The sequence below is a fragment of the Callithrix jacchus genome, chromosome 15, assembly GCF_049354715.1.
Source record: "Callithrix jacchus isolate 240 chromosome 15, calJac240_pri, whole genome shotgun sequence".
Lineage (NCBI taxonomy): Eukaryota > Metazoa > Chordata > Mammalia > Primates > Cebidae > Callithrix > Callithrix jacchus.
In genome coordinates, this window is record NC_133516.1 from 75110259 (window position 1) to 75128491 (window position 18233).

An 18233-nucleotide genomic window follows, 5' to 3' on the forward strand; every position below is an offset into this window, starting at 1 on the left:
TGTACCTAACCCACAGCAGATTGTGTTCTTTCTGCTTTCAAAAATATGTTCCTCATTCCACTACTCCTCACCACCCCCACTACCACTATCTTGGTCCAAGTCCCTGTCATTCCTTACCTGGGCCGCTGTGGGAACTTCCTCACCTCATCCCTGCCCCTGTCTCGCCACCTAGAGCTGCTGTCTCCATACAACATTGAGAGCAATCCTTTTAAACTTAGGTCAGGTTTCTCTTCTGCTCAGAATCCTCAGGTGCCTCCTCTCTCCTCTGAACTAAAAGCCAGAGACCTTTGCAGTAATCATTGCTCACTGCAACCTCCACCTCTTGGGCACAAGCAATCCTACTCAGCCTCCCAAGTAGCTGGGACTACAGGTCCTTGCCATCTGGTTTCAGCTTCTTCTGTGACTCTCAGCTCTTGCCCACTCCTTATCCCACACCAGCCATATTGGTCTTGCTGCCCCTCAGCTGTGCCCTAGGAACTCTGCACGTGCTGTGCTGTTTATCTAAGACAGGCTCCCTGCTCTTGCAGGGAGAAGCCTGCCCAGGGTACTCCATAAACAGCAGCTACTCCCACCACCCCCAATCCCCTACCCTGCTTTGTTCTCCATAGAATTTATCACCTTCTAATGTAAGCTCTGAGAGAATAGCAACTATATTTTGTCCTCTGCTGTATCCCTATGCCTAAAACAATACCTGGCAAATGGTAGACACTCAGCAAATGCTTAACACTAACATTTATTATGTACCGGGTGTGAGCCAGGTGGTCGGCAGAGTGCTTTGTAGGAATTCTTTATTTACATCTCAAAGCAACCTCAGGAGGTGTAAGTCTTTTTAGACTTGGACAGGCACGTGCTACCACGCCCGGATAATTTTTGTATTTTTAGTAGAGATGAGGTTGGCCAGGATGATCTTGATCTCTTGACCTCGTGATCCACCCACCTCGGCCTCCCAAAGTGCTGGAATTACAGGTGTGGGCCACCATGCCCAGCCAGTCTAAGTCTTATCATACCCATTTTCAAGTTGGAAGCTGAAGACTGGGAAAGTTGTATAAGTCATCCAGGTCATTTGATGGACTTGCGCTTGAACCCAGGTCTTTGAGACTGCAGAGCCCATGCTCTGGCCTCCTTGGGTTACTGATCTCTCTTTAGAGGCCTGAATTTGTTCTAGAAATGTTTATGGTGGCTGATCAACACAAAGAAATATGAACGAGCACCCCAGGGCCCATCCATGGACTTGAAATATGGAAATAGACAGGAGTCTTGGTGCATTTGTTATGATGAGATAGTGTCTCTCAGGAGTGTCTGGGGTATGAATGTGCTGTGGGGCAGATACTCTGTCCTGGATGAGGGACAAGGGAACCACACCAGGTGGGGTTAGTAAGGTGAAAATCATACATAACTCAAAGTGCTCTTAAAAGCCCAGGGGAAGGGGCCATGTTAGGGCCTGATTGTCCATCTTTCAGTAAATCCCTCACGGCTGGAATGCTCTTCAGTGCTGTTCATTTGGACAGCTCCAGACCAGACCAAGAAGGTTGGCTGGCATTTGAGGGCCTTTTTGTTTTGAAAGTGCTTATTTAGGATGCAGTCGGCCTGAGAGAGGCCTAGGGAAGAGGAGACTACTGGGGTGAATACAGATCCAAAACCCCATGTCAGGCTTGTTGTGGGGTCCTTGTCGGGTGCTTAGAAGACCCCATGTAACATGATAATGTTAGCAGTCACTCCCCATGGATGCCACTGGATATTTTTCTCTGTCTCTCTCTGAAGTGCATATGTTGTATTCACATTCTTTCGTTGTGTATAGAAGGCTACCCTGTGTATTGGTGACCCCAGACTTACCGAGGACCACATCATGAATTCATTCTCATTATTTATTAACCTCCTATTAGCTGCAAGGAGTGCAGTGACAGCAGCGAGTCTAAACCAGATAGGCCCTGGCCTTCCAGAGCTCGTCCCCGGAAAGAGGGCTCTCTTTTCGGGTCCCTTCTGTGCTCCAGTCACTAAGAGCTTTAAGTATAATAACTTATCACTCCTCACAACAGCCCAGTGAGGAGGGGGTCTTGTTAATTACCCTCATTTTACACATGGAGGAACTAGGGATCAGAGATGTTAAGTCACTTGACCAGTGCTACACAGCTGATGAGTAGCAGAGCCGGATCCAGCTTCTGTGCTCTTAACTACTGGGCCAATCCGCCCCTGAATGGCAGCACTCAGGAAGCACTGACTGACAGTGACCACTGCAGTTCTCCTTCTGGGAGACTGCACGAGTGAAAAGTTGTTCTAAAGATACAAGCTTTGCAGGAAGCTAAAATACAAAAGGGCAACACAGCAAAATGGCTCTTGAGTGGGAGCAGAAGATGGACCAGCTGTTGCTGCTGAATATCTGAGCACAGAGACAGTGGTGGGTGGAAGGGGGAAGTGGGAGTGGAGGACGTGGAGAAAGCCAGAAGGTGTGGGAATTCTTATCATCGTTGAGTGACTCATGTAAATATATGTCTCAGAAACAGATTTGTAGGACTTATTTCTCACAAGTACTGATAAAACTCCACCACTAAGCTGCTTCCATCAAATCGCAGGCTGCATTAAAATGTTTGCTTTCTCGGCTTAGTTACAGAAGTTTCTCTTCTGGAGTAGTTAATAGGATTTCGATTCACATTATTAGTCCATCAGGATTTTTTCCATTAAATATGTGTCTTTTATTTTGCCTGAAAATATTTTTATTTCCCTCTCACTTTTCAAAAATTGTGGTAAAATACACATAAAATATAACCATGGTAACCAATTAAACCATTACCATATTTACCATTTTAACCATTTAAAAATGTATAATAATTCAGTGGCATTAAGTACATTCACAAGGTCAAGCACCCACCACCACTATCGAATTCCATAACCTTGTTGTCATCCCAAAAGGAATCTGCGTACCCATTTAGGTTGTCACTCCCCATTCACTCTCTTCCCCCAGCTTCTGCAGCTAATCTACTTTCTGATTCTACGGGTTTGTCTATTCGGGACATTTCTCACAAATGGAATCATATAATATGTACCCCTTTTGTCTGGCTTCTTTCACTTTGCATGTTTTCAAGATTCTTCCAAGGTGTGGCATGTATCCGTACTTCATTCTCATTTATGGTTGTATAATATTCTATTGTATGGATAGATCACATTTTGTTTATTCATTAGTTGATGGGATGTTTCATTTGTACATTTTATTTTATTTTATTTTATTTGAGACAGAGTCTTGCTCTGTCACCAGGCTGGAATGCAGTGGCGCAATCTCGGCTCACTGCAACCTCCGACTCCCTGGTTAAAGCGATTCTCCTGCCTCAGCCTCCCAAGTAGCTGGGATTACAGGCATGTGCCACCATACCCAGGTAATTTTTGTATTCTTGGTAGAGATGAAATTTTACCATGTTGGGTGGGATGGTCTCGATCTCCTGACCTTGTGATCTGCCCTTCTTGGCCTCCCAAAGTGCTGGGATTATAGGCACAAGCCACCGCTCCTGGCCCTTGTATGTACCTTTTCAATAGGGTTATTATAGTACCAGCAATATGTGCCAGACACATTGCTACATGCTATATCCTGAATATATGAAAAAATTTTATTGATCAATCAATAAGAAAAAAAGAGAACATCTTTTTATATAAATGAGCAAATAACCAGAACAAATGTGAAAAATGCACAAGAGGAACTATAAATGTAATAGAATTTCCAGAATTAAATCATTTCAATCTCTTTAGTTAATTCTGGAACTGGTTTGAATATTATTTGGGAGCCATGCACATATATGTGTTTGTAATAGTCCCTATTTGGGGGAAGAGTTTCATTTGTTGCTTTTTTCAAGTAGATCTTTACACATTTGTGACCTAAAGATGATTTAGTATTTACAGATATAGTACTACCTCTCTAAAGCCTTTGTAAAATATTTTGTCCTTTTGAATGTTTCTGAATTCAGATGGACACTAAGATCCTTTTGGAGCATACCTCATTTTTAGCAGGGGTTCTCAATTTATACATTTTGGTTGTCACCAACTGCTAAGAAATGGAGCAGTGGATTTTCACAGTCAGAGGTTCTTGGAGACTTGAAAGCACTATTTTCCTATAATTGTGCCGTTCAATATGATGGCCACATGCCATATGTGGCAACTGAGCACTTGAAGCATGGCTGGTGCCAATGAAGATGTGTTGTAGGTGTAAAATCCACATTGGATTTTGAAGACTTACTATGAAAAAAAGAAAATATCTCTAACACTTTTTTTTCTATTGATTATGTGTTAAACTAATAATTTCTGGATATACTGGATTAAAAAAACCATACTATTAAAACTAAACTTATCTATTCCTTTTTACTTTTAAAATGTGACAAATAGACTGGGTGTGGTGGCTCACACCTATAATCCCAGCAGTTTGGGAAGCTGAGGCAGGAGGATTACTTGAGCCCAAGAGTTCAAGACCATCCTGGGCAACATAGGGAGACCCTGTCTCTACAAAAAAAAACCAGATGTGCTGGTGTGTGCCGGTAGTCTCAGGAGGCTGAGGCAGGAGTATCACTTGATCTGGGGAGTTCAAGGCTGCAGTGAACCATGATCACACCACTACATTCCAGCCTGGGCAACATAAGACTATGTCTCAAAAAAAAATGACTAAGAGAAAACTTAAATTACATATGTGGCTCACTTGATGTTTCAAATAAATAATGCTGTACTTAAAAAAAAAAAGCTGGTAGATGGTGGTGAATGATTGAGGGGAGCTTGAATGAACGCCTATGACTCCCCTGCCTTCAGAATCTTAAAAGTGTCCCTGAGACAGGCCACAGAGGGTTTGGATGCCTGCAGTATCCTCCAGCTTATCTGTTTTCACTCTGGACCCCTCACTCTCTTTTTCCCTCCCTTGCCAGAGAGATCTTTCTAAAAAGCAAATCTCATCATGTCAATCCTTGCTTCAGTGGAGCCCCATCACCCTGTGGCCAAAGCCCTGACTTTATTGCCCTGTTCAGCCTTGCCCACCTATCCAGCCTCATCTCATGACTTTCTGCTTCCTTCCCCACCAGCTAATATGTGTTGTTATATTCTGCATTATATTCATTATATGAAATATATGCACAACATATTTTCATAGTAAAAGACTAAAAAATACATAATACAAAAGATAGAGTCCACATTTATCTTTTAGGCATGTCAATGCCCAAACACCATCCCAGCTATGTAATCAATCACTGTCAACAGTTGGCCTGTGCCCATCCAGGGCCCTCACCCTACATATACAGACCTAATTCTGTATCTTTGCATAGCATTCATCTCTGTACCCACTATTCATCAACATTTAGCTACGTTTGCTTCAAATTTTGTGTGCTTCATCCCAGGCCCTCTACCTTCCCTCTTTCCCTGGAGGTAATCACTCTTCTGTGGTTGATTTAGCCTTAACATCTGTAGTTTTTACATTTTTATTACATATATATATATATATATATGACTATAAACAATAGAGTATTATTTTGTGTGTTTCTATACAGTATTATATATAGCTCCTGTAACTTGGATTTTCTTTTTCTTTTTTAGCTTTTAAAAATTACTATATAGTTCTATATGATCTTCCACTATAAAAATGAATGTAGTTTCATTTAATCTACTTTCTTATCAACAAACATTAAAATTTGTCATACTTCTTCCAGTTCTTCACATGTGCCATATTCTCCTTTGTTTACCTCTTAACTCTTGATGCTTTTTATCTTTTATATAACAGTTTGTATAAGATTGGAATGATCTGGTTTTTGTTTGTTCTTTGGAAAGTTCAGTAGAATCCATTAGTTAAACCATCCAGACTGGATATTTTCTTTTATTTCTTTATTAATTATAGGGCTACTCAGGCTTTCTATTTCTTCTTGGGGCAGTTTTAATATGTTATATTTTCCTAGGAACTTCTGCATTTTCTTTAAATTTTCAAATTTAATGCTATAAAATTATTGATAACATTCTTATTGTAGTTTTTATTTATTTGTTGAAATGGGTCCTTCTTATGTTGCCCAGGCTAGAGTGCAGTGGTGTTATCATGGCTGACTGCAGCCTTGAACTCTTAGGCTCAAGTAGTCCTCCCACCTCAGCCTCCTGAATAGCTAGGATTACAGGCTCATGCCATCATGCCTGGTTAATTAAAAACATTTTTTTTTTTTTGGAGAGTTGGTTTTGCTATGTGGCTCAGGCTGGTCTGGAACTCCTGGCCTCAAGCAATCTTCCTGCCTTGGCCACCCAAAGCACTGGGAAGTTTTAAATTTTAATTGCTATTGAATCTGTAGTTATGTAACCCTATTCATAACAGTATTTATTAGTGTTCTTTCCACCCCTTTTTGAACTTGGCCAGTATTGTCTTAATGTCTATCTTATCTTTTCATCTTCTGCCTTTTTAGCATGGTTTTCCTTTGCCTTGTCCTACCCGCCCCCCCTTTTTTTTTTTTGAGACGGAGTTTCACTCTTGTTACCCAGGCTGGAGTGCAATGGCGTGACCTCGGCTCACCGCAACCTCCGCCTCCTGGGTTCAGGCAATTCTCCTGCCTCAGCCTCCCGAGTAGCTGGGATTACAGGCATGTGCCACCATGCCCAGCTAATTTTTCGTATTTTTAGTAGAGACGGGGTTTCACCATGTTGACCGGGATGGTCTCGATCTCTTGACCTCGTGATCCACCCACCTCGGCCTCCCAAGGTGCTGGGATTACAGGCGTGAGCCACCGCGCCCGGCCCTACTTTTCCCTTTTCTCATCACCCGTTGAGTACTTCTTCTGTGTTACATCTCAGAGAGGCCTCATTTCCTCTGGGAGGCCTTTCTGGCTCCTCAAACTTTGGTCAAGCCCCTGAGGCACTTTCCTCTACCATTTAAAAAGAAGCAATTTGCCATGTTGTAATTTTTTGAAGGGGAGGAGGGTAGATCTGAATGTCCTACTGTAAGGACATGAAAGCAGGAACAGAATTTCTTGTCCACTGCTGCTCTCTAATGTCTGGCACCATGCCTGACATATAGTAGCTGCTCAATAATATTGGTGAGTAAATTAATGGGTGGGCTTCCCCAAGTGCAGACCCATTCTCCAGAGGTGAGGACTTTTTTAAAGGAGGTCATTCTTAACAGGACTGCTACAAAGAATGTAGCAGTGACTGAAAAATTGTACCAGCTGGCCATTTCTGAGGTTCCATGAATTTTTTTTTTTTTTTTGAGACAGTCTTGCTCTGTCACCCAGGCTGGAGTGCAGTGGCACGATCTTGGCTCCCTGCAACTTCTGCCTCCCAGGTTCCAGTGATTCTCATGCCTCAGCCTCCTGAGTAGCTAGACTACAGGTGTGCGCCACCATGCACAGGTAATTTCTGCATTTTTTTTTTTAGTAGACACAGGGTTTTGCCATGTTGGCCAGGCTGGTCTCAAACTCCTGACCTCAGGTGATCTGCCCGCCTCAACCTTCCAAAGTGCTGGGATCACCGGCACAGCACCCAGCAAACCTTTTGGTACCTCAGTGACTAAAGCCCCAGGAAAAGTCCAAGGCAGATGCTTTTTAGCAAACATGACAGACATCACATGTTTTCAGAGTTGCTTTTCAGCAAACATATTGACAGACATCACATGTTTTAGGGGAGTAATTTATCCATAAAAAGATTGAAAAAGGTATTCCTGTAGGTATATTGGCAGCTGCAAAATTTGATTCAATTTGTGAGACAGAAATAAGGTGCTTCTGATGTGTGGAGTCTCTTTGTGCTGGCTTGTCTTAAAGCTGCCTCTATCATGTCTAAGGAAATTGATTCATGTTGAGAGGTTAACAGGTGAGGAAAACAGTTTCAGCTTGTTAGGTAGGGGCTAAATGTCCTGTTATTGGTTCCTCTAAAAATCTGGAGCTCAAATGTGCCCTTGTTGGAACTCTCCAGCATGTGTGTGTGACAAGGGAGAATTCCAGGCTGAGCTGAAGCTATACATCCCCTGATAGTGTCCATGTGGGAATTGTGTCTGTGTGAAAATTCGAGATTGGGAGTCTGGTCTGACTTTTTGATTGCATCCAAGTTGCATGTTAGATTTTATTTTATACAGATGAAGAGCTATTTTAAGGGACTCTGGGGCTTTCCTGCTGGGGAACTGAGAAGGAGTTTGGAGTGAATTTGACTGCTGAAGATTGCAGAGTTGTTGAAAACTCCAGCCACCTTGTTTGTCTGGGCCATTTCTTGAGTCATCTGTCTTTTTGATAAACCTGCATTTGAAACCGGTGACTTCCTCTAAATATCCAGCCACTGAATAATGAATACATTGTCTTTTTTCTTCTTCTAGGCCTAAACGGCAGCGGCAAAACAACTTTCCCATGTTTTCCTCTCCTAAAGCCTGGAATTTCAGAGGGGTAAGTGCTGCCCTGGGTAGCCCCTGCTGTTAAATGTCCTATTCCGGATACATGCTCTGGCCTCCAGAAAGGACGCTGTCAGGATTGGTTTTACTGATGAAAGTTTCCATCAAGAAATTCATTGTCTTGAATTTCCATTAAGAGTTTCAATCCACTGTCAGCACTGCTTTTACTGATGAAAGTTTCCAAATGCTTTACCACTTGGGAAAGTCACATTTGAATCAGTGGTTGTGGGTTAAGTAGAAACTCCAAGTGGCAGTAGTCCCAGCATTTGGGGAGGCCAATGTGGGAGGATTGTTTGGGACCAGCCCAGGCAACATGGCGAAGCGCCCCACTCTATAAAAAAAATACAAAAATTAGACTGGCATGGTGGCATGTGCCTGGAGTCCCAGCTACTCAGGAGGCTGAGGCAGGAGGAGTGCTTGAGCCCAGGAGGCAGAAGTGGTGGTGAGCTGAGATCATGCCACTACACTCCAGCCTGTGTAGCAGAGTGAGACTCTGCCTAAATTTAAAAAAAAAGAAAGAAAGAAATTCAAGTTGCCCAGTAAGCTTCTGCTGACAATCACCTGCCCTGAAGTTCTTGGGCTGCGGGAAGCATCTTGCAAAGAAGCCAAGAAGTGTCAAAGTTGCTGAGGCAGGCATTGGGGCAGTTTTTTTTGGAACCTGGAGGGAATCAGTGTACAATGAAGGAGAAAAGAACTCAGAAATGTACAGTTTATTAATATGTAGATTTATGCCTTCACAGGGAGCTCTGTTTTCCAGAAGGAGAAGTCTGTAAGCTTTAAACAGATTTTAGGAATCATAAAATTTGACCAAGCACAAAGCAATCAACCATGCTTGGGAGATATAGAAGTATAGGAAGGGTCAGATTGAACTTCCTCCTGATGCAGGGTTGTCTTCCTCGGCATAATAGTAATCTAATAATAATAGCCACAGTGTGTGGAGCTCCTACTGTGTGCTAAAGTAAGTTCAACGCTAACCTCAGGAGCGAAATTCTTTCATCTTTAGAGACTGCCCTGAGCTCTTTTCTACCTCCAGGCCTTTGCACATGTTCCTTCTGCCTAGAGCACTCTCTCCTCTGCCCAGCGCCACGCTCCTACACACACTGCTCCTCGCCCACACCCTTTATCCATTGGGTCTCAGTCTTGACATCACCTCCTCTGGGAAGAATCCCTCATGACTGCCCCCTGAATCTAAGCTCCTGAATCTCCGATGCACCCCTGCAGTTTCTTACCTTTGTGCTTTTTAGCCCTTACTGAAATTTAAGATTGGAAGACTCAGGCATGAAGAGTGTGGCTTCCTTGTCTCTCTCTCTTGTTCACTATTGTATCTCTGGGCCTAGCACAGTGCCTGGCACATGCATGCTTAATCAATTGGTTAGATAAAAGAATGGAATGAATGAATACCTTTCTCACATCCATCTGACACAAAATACCTTTCTTGCATCCATCTACGTGTTATCTTTAGATTGGGTTTCCAGTTCAGATCTTTAGTCTTTTTAATACTATTCTGACTGGTTCTGTTCACACTTTAAAATCCTGTATAGATTTCAATAATTTTCCCCAAATGTCTTATTAAAAATAAATTTAGATCATGAAACTATTTTAGCTCAGGTTACAATATGCTTTTTATTGAGTACAAAGAGAAATGTGTTGACTTCTGAAATAGATGTGCATGTTTTACTAAATGCAAGTCATGCGCTTCCTTAGTCATTTATGGTTTTGTGGATAGGATCTCCATTTCTCAAAGTGTATCCAGTTGTATGATCATAACATGAAGTAAAAAAAGGCTTGTGTGGTCAGATCTATTTGGGACATACTGAGTGTATTAAACTAAATATGCTCACTACTGGAGGACTTCTCAGCGTCTTTGATGTGTTGATGTATGTGGAGACTCCATCAGGAGAATTGGTGGCGTTTGTAGCATTTCCCAAAGTCACTGATCATGAAACCCTTTGTAGACCAAACACATTGTACGTACTTTGGAATAATTGACATTAACGGTCGATTTTGAGCTATAGAGAAATTAGATCTCTTGTGAGCAAGTTAGCCTTTTTGAAGGCCTTTGTTTTCAGTGTTTGCCCTATCAATCCTCCCTTCAGTGTTGCTCTCCTCCTGCTCCAACGATGGTCATTAGCCAAGGCTTGTGGGTACATGTGGAGTGACCAAACATCCAAGTTTGCCCAGGGACTGTCCTGGGTTGAGCCCTGAAAGTCCTGCACATCAAGAGACTCCCTGGAACCAGGCTAACTGGGACAACCGATTACCCCACCTATGGCCACAAGACCTCTTCAACTGTTTTCCCTTGAAAAATGTTCTGTGAATTTTTTTAGCACAACTCTGGTTTACAGAACTTGTTAGATACATACTTGGTTTAAGTGACCCTCTGTTGGCCCCATCCTTACCAAACTCTCTAAGACAATACTCACATTAATTTTCTGGGTACCATGGCACACACCTGTAATTTCAGGTACTCAGGAGGATTAGGCAGGAGGATTGCTTAAGCCCAGGAGTCTGAGTCTAATCTGGGCAACATAGTGAGACTCTGTCTCAATAAATAAATAAAATAAAAGTAGTAATTCACTGAAGAAAAAAAAAAACCCACAAACCCTGACCCTGACTAATTGCAACCAAGTTGTTTCAGAATTCAGTGCAATGCTGCCTTCAGGTTGAGCCCTCAAATTCTTAGCCAGCTCACAAGATTTTCCCAAACAGCAAAAGTTGTGTGTTAGGTGATTAAGCCATTTGTGGTGTTTTATCTTGATCTCCTGTCCTTGCCTTGATTTCTTCTGGGCCCTGAGGCTTATTGGTAAAGTTAGACAAACTGACATCAAGATATACCAGAGGGAGAAAGTTCAGGGCCTGGCCAAAGGCCAGATTCCTCTTTGGCCAAACTGATCTCTCTTTGCCTCAGAGTATAATCCACAGTGACATGGTTGAGGACTGCGGAAGGGAACCCAACCCAGTGGAAACACCCTCACTCCCAGCCAGGAGGCACTTTGTAATTGTCATCATGGTAATTAAAATTGAAGAATGAGAAGGATACAGAATGCCAGGATGAAGACGTGTGAGGCATCATCTAGCTGACACATCTTCTGTAATGAAATCTGACTCCCAGCCCTGTTAGACTGGGCTGTGCATGCTATTCTAGGGCAGGGTATGCTTTTTGTGAACACTCTGCTTTCTTCTTTAGAAAGGAAGGTTTCAGAATCTCCATGCTAGAAAATTTTCCACATTTATATATCTGTTGGAGAAAACCATTGTATTATAAGCATTTGCGATTTCATTCCTCTTTAGCTTGGAAAGAAAAGGGATCCAGGCCGGGCACAGTGGCTCATGCCTGTCATTCCAGCACTTTGGGAAGCTGAGGCAGGAGAATCACTTGAGCCCAGGAGTTCAAGACCAGCCTGGGCAACAAAGCACGACTCTGTCTCTACAAAACAAAAACAAACCCAAAATTAGCTAGGCATGGTGTCCTGTGCCTGTACTCCAAGCTACCAGGGAAACTGAGGTGGGAGGACCGCTTGAACCCAGGAGTTCAAGCTGCAGCGAGTGATGATTGTGCCTCTGCACTCCAGCTTGGGCAATGAAGAGAGACCTTGTCTCAAGAAAAAAAAAAAAAAAAAAGGATCCGATGTTTGTTCACTGAGGTCCTAGGCACTTGTGAATTTAAGGGGATGGGGCAGAAGAAGAGGTGATGGTGAAAAATGATTTGAAAAAGGCAAGAGAAGAAGGAACCCCATTGCTCTAGAGGAGAGGTACAGTGGGAGAAGCTTGTAGGCAAGATCTGGGTGGCTGAGGAGCAGACTTTTTGGGAAAAGAGAGATTTCAAAATAACTTTAACCAAAGTCTTGCTGAGTGAGTTGTATTGCACCCCCATCATCTTTGTCTCTCCTGGAAACATTCCCTGCAGACCCCCATTAGTCCTCAGACATTAGCAGTTGCATTTGTGTTTTTCCTTTTTTTTTTTTCCACTGGAGTGTTTAGCTATAGAGAGGCTCAGAAAAGGCTATTGACACTCAGATTACACATCCCCTCTCCTTACCAAGTGGTTTAGCCCTTTCCCAGATTGTCATCTTCATTAATTGCAGGGTGCATTCTGCCCTTCAGTTCCCATGCTTGTCTAAGGAGACAGAGGCCCTGGGTGTTACAGACCCTCCAGGACTTCCCCACCCTCCTGAGCAAGGCGTAGTGCTGTGCCCACCATTCACCAGACCCACAGGTGCTGCAGATGGATTCACCAAGAGAAGCAGAGAGAATGGTTTGTGTTGGAGTGGACATGGAAGGAACAGTAAGAGAAAACCATTGCAGAATGGGAGGAATGAGAAGGCTGAGGGAGGAGGGACCCTGGGCATTGCAGGGTGTCTAGCTGTGAGGCAGCTTCTCCATCAGGTACTCCTGCATATCTGCTCCCATTTGGTTGGGGCAGTGCTGAGCTCAGAATTCAGAATTTCCACTCTTTCTTGTGAAAATATTTGCTGCAGCACCTCACTGGGGTGGAGTGGAGGCACTGAGACTCAAGGAGGACACACATCCTGGAAGTGCGAAAGTCTCCGGGCACAGCTCCTGCCATTGTCAGTGAACTAGGAAATGCTTAACCAGGACCTGTTGTGAACAAGGCCTTGTTTCAGGTGCCAGAACTGAGGTTTTAATTAAATATGGACCAAATTTCAGAGTTGTTTTTGTCTTGTCTCCTTCAGTGCCTGGTCTTTACTTTTGTCTAGTCCATTTGGAGTCCTAAGACTCTAGGGCTTAGAAGGAAATTTGGACATTGTAGCCCCAACCTTTTAATATTTAGTTGAAGAAAACAAGACCTTGTATATTAGTCAGGACTCTGGGTTATAAGTGATAGAAACTCAATTAAAACTAGCTCAAGTCTACAGGGAATTGGTTGCTCATGTGACTGAGGGAAACTGAGGTGGGTAAGCTTCAGTCACAGCTGTTTCCAGATGTACCCATTTTATCAGCTTTGCCACTCTCTGGGTTTGTCTTCTACTACTACACATGGCTATTTTTGAAGGAACAGGGTGACCGTAAGTAGCCACACATTTCCAGAGGAAAGAGAGATTTGCTTCTAGGATCCACATATGAAATCTGAGTGTAGGACTTTGATGTTCTGGGCTTGGGTCACATAGCTATGCTTTGGCCAATCACTGTGGTCAAGAAGATGGGGTACTATGATTGGACAGGCTTTAGTCATTTGCCTCCCTCCATAGTCAGGGAGCCAGGCAGACAGGGCTCTGTAACTGGTAGCTCCACTGGACCCACTTGAGGTGGGAAAGGGACAGTTGCTCAAAGAAAGAGTTTGGTGTTGTCACTGAAAGGGAGTCTGGTTCCTGGACACAGCCAGGAAATAATGGAGCCCACTCCTAAGGGTCACTCACAGTGGAGAGATCAGGCCTAGAACCTTGTCTTTTGACAGTAGGTCCTGTGCCTTCTCCACACTGCCCTGACCCTTTCCATTCTCAGTGTATAGAAGGAAGTTGCCAAAATCTCAGTGTAGCTGAATGTTTCTTGAAGGTCAGATGGAGTTGCTCTGAAATTCACAACTCAGTAAAGTGACAGTCTCTAGTGCTCACAACACAACAGGTCAGCCTGTATTGAAGCTTTACCATCTCTACACTGCAAGAGAAGCCAGCAAACCTTTCACTTCTCTTGCAGCCTCAGTTTGTGCATTTACTTTTGCTGATTGAACATCAGCCCCAGGCCAGGCTAGGGCAGTCCTGTGTGGTAGACAGTGTCTATTCCTACTCCAAAGATGGGGAAACTTAGCCCCACTCCTGCTATTTGCCTTAAGTCCAGGGGTAGCAATTGGTAGAGTCAGCATTTGAATGCAGGACTTTCTGTTCCCAGGCCATTAGAATATATTGCCTCTTTAAAACAAGGCTGATGACACATACCTTGTCCCCAAAGGAGGTTAGACATGAAGAATGTTTTAAAAGATTTTTTTAAACTTTTCATCACCCAGAATCCCTTTTGACTTCCTTCTACTCTCTTTGACTTTATTTTAAACCTTTTAATCTTCCTTACTAGATGTATGAAAAAATGGTTTGTTCCCCCAATTTTGTAATGGTAATCCCTAAAACAATAGCAATAACTTCATTTATCGCAGGTATGCAACCCCTGGCATTCACTTACATCTTGCCAGCACTGTGTTGAGCACTTTATGCATATATTATTTCCCAGAAAAATCTTGAGGTGTAGTTTCAGCCTCATCCTCATTTTATACATGAGAAAATACAGTACCTTAATATTCTATTGCTGAGTAACAAATTATCAGAAATTTAGCAGCTTAAACAACAGCCACTCATTAGCTTGCAGTTCTGTAGATTAGAAGTTAGGGCATGGTGTAAGTGTGTTCTGTGCCCAAGATCTCATGACACTGAAATCAAGCTGTCAGTCAGGGCTAGAGTTTCATCTGAGGCCTGGCGTCTTCTTCCAAGTTCATTTGGGCTGTTGGAAGAATTCAGTTCCTTGTGGTTGTCGGAGGTTCTCATTTCCTTGCTGGCTGTCAGCTTGGGGTCACTCTGAGTGAGCTTGCCATGTCATCTTTAGAGTCAGCAGTGGAGAATCTCCCTCACATCATATCGTTTCGTGCTTCAGATCTCTCTGACTTCAGGAAGAGCCAAATGCCTTTTAAGGGCTCATCAGACTAAATCAGGCCCACTCAGATAATCTCTCTCTTGATAATCCAAAAGCCAGTGATTAGTTACCCAATCAGGGGGGTGATATCCGTGATATTTCCAGCTTCTGTTTACACCCAAGGGAAGAGGATTATACAAGATTTCCTTCCACTAGAGGAAATCTTAGAATTTTGCCTGCTACTCAGAGGTTTAGAGAAGGGAACAACTTGCCCAGAGTCACACAACAGATAAGGGTGAAGCTAAGATTTGAACCTGACCTTACCTCATTCTAAAGCACATGTTCTTGGCCAGCACCTATTTGGAACTTTAGTATGAAATTATTTGCAAGTGGGAGAATATTTGCAATATTCACCTCACACTAACCTAATATACAAAGGACTCTTGGAAAGCAGTAACACAAATGTGAAAATCTAGTAGGAAAACAGTTAATGGATCAGAATAGGCAGCATAGAGAAAATACATATGACCAGTAATCAGAGTCAAATTGTACATTCTAACTAATAATTTACAAATATTTTTAAATTATGAAAGTGCAGGCACACCTCAGAGACGTTGCTGGTTCAGTTCCAGTCCATCACAATAAAGTCAATAGCGCAATAAAGTGAGTAACATGGATGTTTTGGCTTCAGCAAGTTGTAATTGTTTTGCTAGAGAAGAGTTTTGCCCCAGTGTTGATGACTGCTGAAGGAACAGGGCAGTGGTTGCGGCAATTTCATAAAATAAGTCAACAGTGACATTTGCTGCATTGATTGACTCTTTCCTTTCATGAAATATTTCTCTATAGTATGTGATGCATTTAACCCCTAGGAGAACTTTCAAAATTGCAGTCAATCCTCTCAGATCCTGCTGCTTGCTTTATCAGTTCAGTTTATAGAATATTCTAAATGCTTTGTTATCATTTCAAGAATGTTCACGGCATCTTTGCCACAAGTAGATTCCATCTCAAGAAACGATTATCGGCTAAGTGTGGAGGCTCACGCCTGTAATCCCAGCGCTTTGGGAGGCCGAGGCGGGTGGATTACTTGAAGTCAGGAGTTCGAGACCAGCCTGGCCAACGTGGTGAAACTTCATCTTTACTAAAAATACAAAAATTAGCCGGGTGTGGTGGTGTGCACCTGTAGTCCCAGCTACTCAGGAGGCTGAGGCAGGAGAATCACTTGAACCCGAAAGGCAGACGTTGCAGTGTGCTGAGATAGCACCACTACACTCCAGCCTGGGCGATAGTGATACTCTGTCATGGAAAAAAAAAAAGAAACCACTTTTCTTTGCTCATCCATAAGAAGCAACTCCTCATCCGTTCAAGCTTTATCACGAGATTGCAGCAATTCAGTCACATTTTCAGGCTCTACTTCTAATTCTAGTTCTCTTGCTATTTTTACCACGTCTGCAGTGACTTCCTCCATGGAAGTCATAAAGCCCTCAATGTCATCCATGAGGGTTGGAATTAACTTCTTCCAAATTCCTGTTAATGTTGGTATTTTGACCTCTGCCCGTGAATCACAAGTGTTCTTAATGGCATCTAAAATGGTGAATCCTTTACAGAAGCTTTTCAGTTTACTTTGCCCACAGCCACTAGAGGAAACACTATGGCCACTGTAGCCTTATGAGATGTTTTTGGTTTGTTTTTTTTTTTTAATGGACCCTCGCTCTGTCACTCAGGCTGGAGTACAGTGGCATGATCTCGGCTCCAGTGCAACTTCCACCTTTTGGGTTCAAGTGATTCTCCTGCCTCAGCCTCCTGAGTAGCTAGGATTATAGGAGTCTGCCATCACACCTGGCTAATTTTTTGTATTTTTAGTATTTTTTAGTAGAGATGGGGTTTTATCATGTGGCCAGGCTGCTCTCGAACTCCTGACCTCAAGAGATCTACCCACTTCAGCTTCCCAAAGAAACTTTTTTTTTTGAGTCAGTCTCTCTCTTTCACCCAGGCTGGTGTGCAGTGGCGTGATCTTGGCTCACTGCAACCTCTGAGTGAAAGTGATTCTCCTGCCTCAGCCTTCCAAGTAGCTGGGATTGTAGATGAGTGCCACCACACCTGGGTAATTTTTGTATTTTTAGTAGAGACAGTGTTTCACCAGGTTGATCAGGTTGGTCTTGAACTCCTGACCTCAAGTGGTCCACCCACCTTGGCCTCTCAAAATGCTGGGATTACAGTGGTGAGCCACCATGCCCAATCTAAAGAGATGTATTTCTTAAATAACAAACCTGGAAGTCAAAATGACTCCTCTCTCCATGGGCTGCAGAATTGATGTTGAGTTAGCAGGCATGAAAACAGCATTAATCTCCTTGTACAGCTCTATCAAAGCTCTTGGGTGACCAGGTGCATTGTCAGTGAGCAGTCATATTTTAAAAGGAATCTTTCTTTCTGAGTGGTAAGTCTCAAGAGTGGGCTTAAAATATTCAGTACATCATCCTGCAAACAGATGTGCTGTCATTCGGGCTTTGTTGTTCTCTTTATGGAGCACAGGCAAAGTAGATTTAGCAACATTCTTAAAGGCCCTAGGATTTTCAGAATGGTCAGTAAGTATTGGCTTTGACTTAAAGTCACCACTGCCTTAGCCCCTAATAAGAAAGTCATCCTGGCTGGGTGCGGTGGCTCACACCTGTAATCCCAACACTTTGAGAGGCCGAGGTGGGCAGATTACTTGAGGTCAGGAGTTCGAGACCAGCCTGACCAACATGGAGAAGCCCCATTTGTACTAAAAATACAAAATTAGCTGGGCGTGGTGACACATGCCTGTAATCACAGCTACTCAGGAGGCTGAGGGAGGACAGTTGCTTGAACCCGGGCGGCGGAGGTTGCAGTGAGCTGACATCGTGCCATTGCACTCCAGCCTGGGCAACACAAGTGAAACTCCATCTCAAAAAAGAAAGAGAGAGAGCGTGCGAAAGAAAGAAAGGGAGAGGAAAGGAAAGGAAAGAGGAAAGAGGAAAGGAAAGGAAAAAGAAAGAAAGTCATCCTGTCATTTGAAGCCATGCATTGCCTTTTGCCTAGCTAGGGACCTTTGAAGCCATGCATTGCCTTTTGCCTAGCTAGGGACCTTTGAAGCCATGCATTGCCTTTTGCCTAGCTAGGGACCTTTGAAGCCATGCATTGCCTTTTGCCTAGCTAGGAACCTTTGAAGCCATGCATTGCCTTTTGCCTAGCTAGGGAACCTTTGAAGCCATGCATTGCCTTTTGCCTAGCTAGGAACCTTTGAAGCCATGCATTGCCTTTTGCCTAGCTAGGAAAG

The 18233-nt window shown here is 43.3% G+C and overlaps 1 protein-coding gene across 15 annotated transcripts in view; it reads left to right on the plus strand.

Moving 5' to 3' along the window:
* The window catches only part of ARHGEF3 (Rho guanine nucleotide exchange factor 3), a 348474-nt gene that overhangs the window by 106041 nt on the left and 224200 nt on the right, over positions 1-18233 (plus strand). For all 15 annotated transcript variants that reach the window (XM_078351854.1, XM_078351855.1, XM_078351856.1 and 12 more), the window contains one exon: positions 8291-8357. In XM_078351854.1, coding sequence (XP_078207980.1) covers positions 8291-8357 — 67 coding nt within the window. The remainder of the gene's footprint in view (positions 1-8290; positions 8358-18233) is intronic.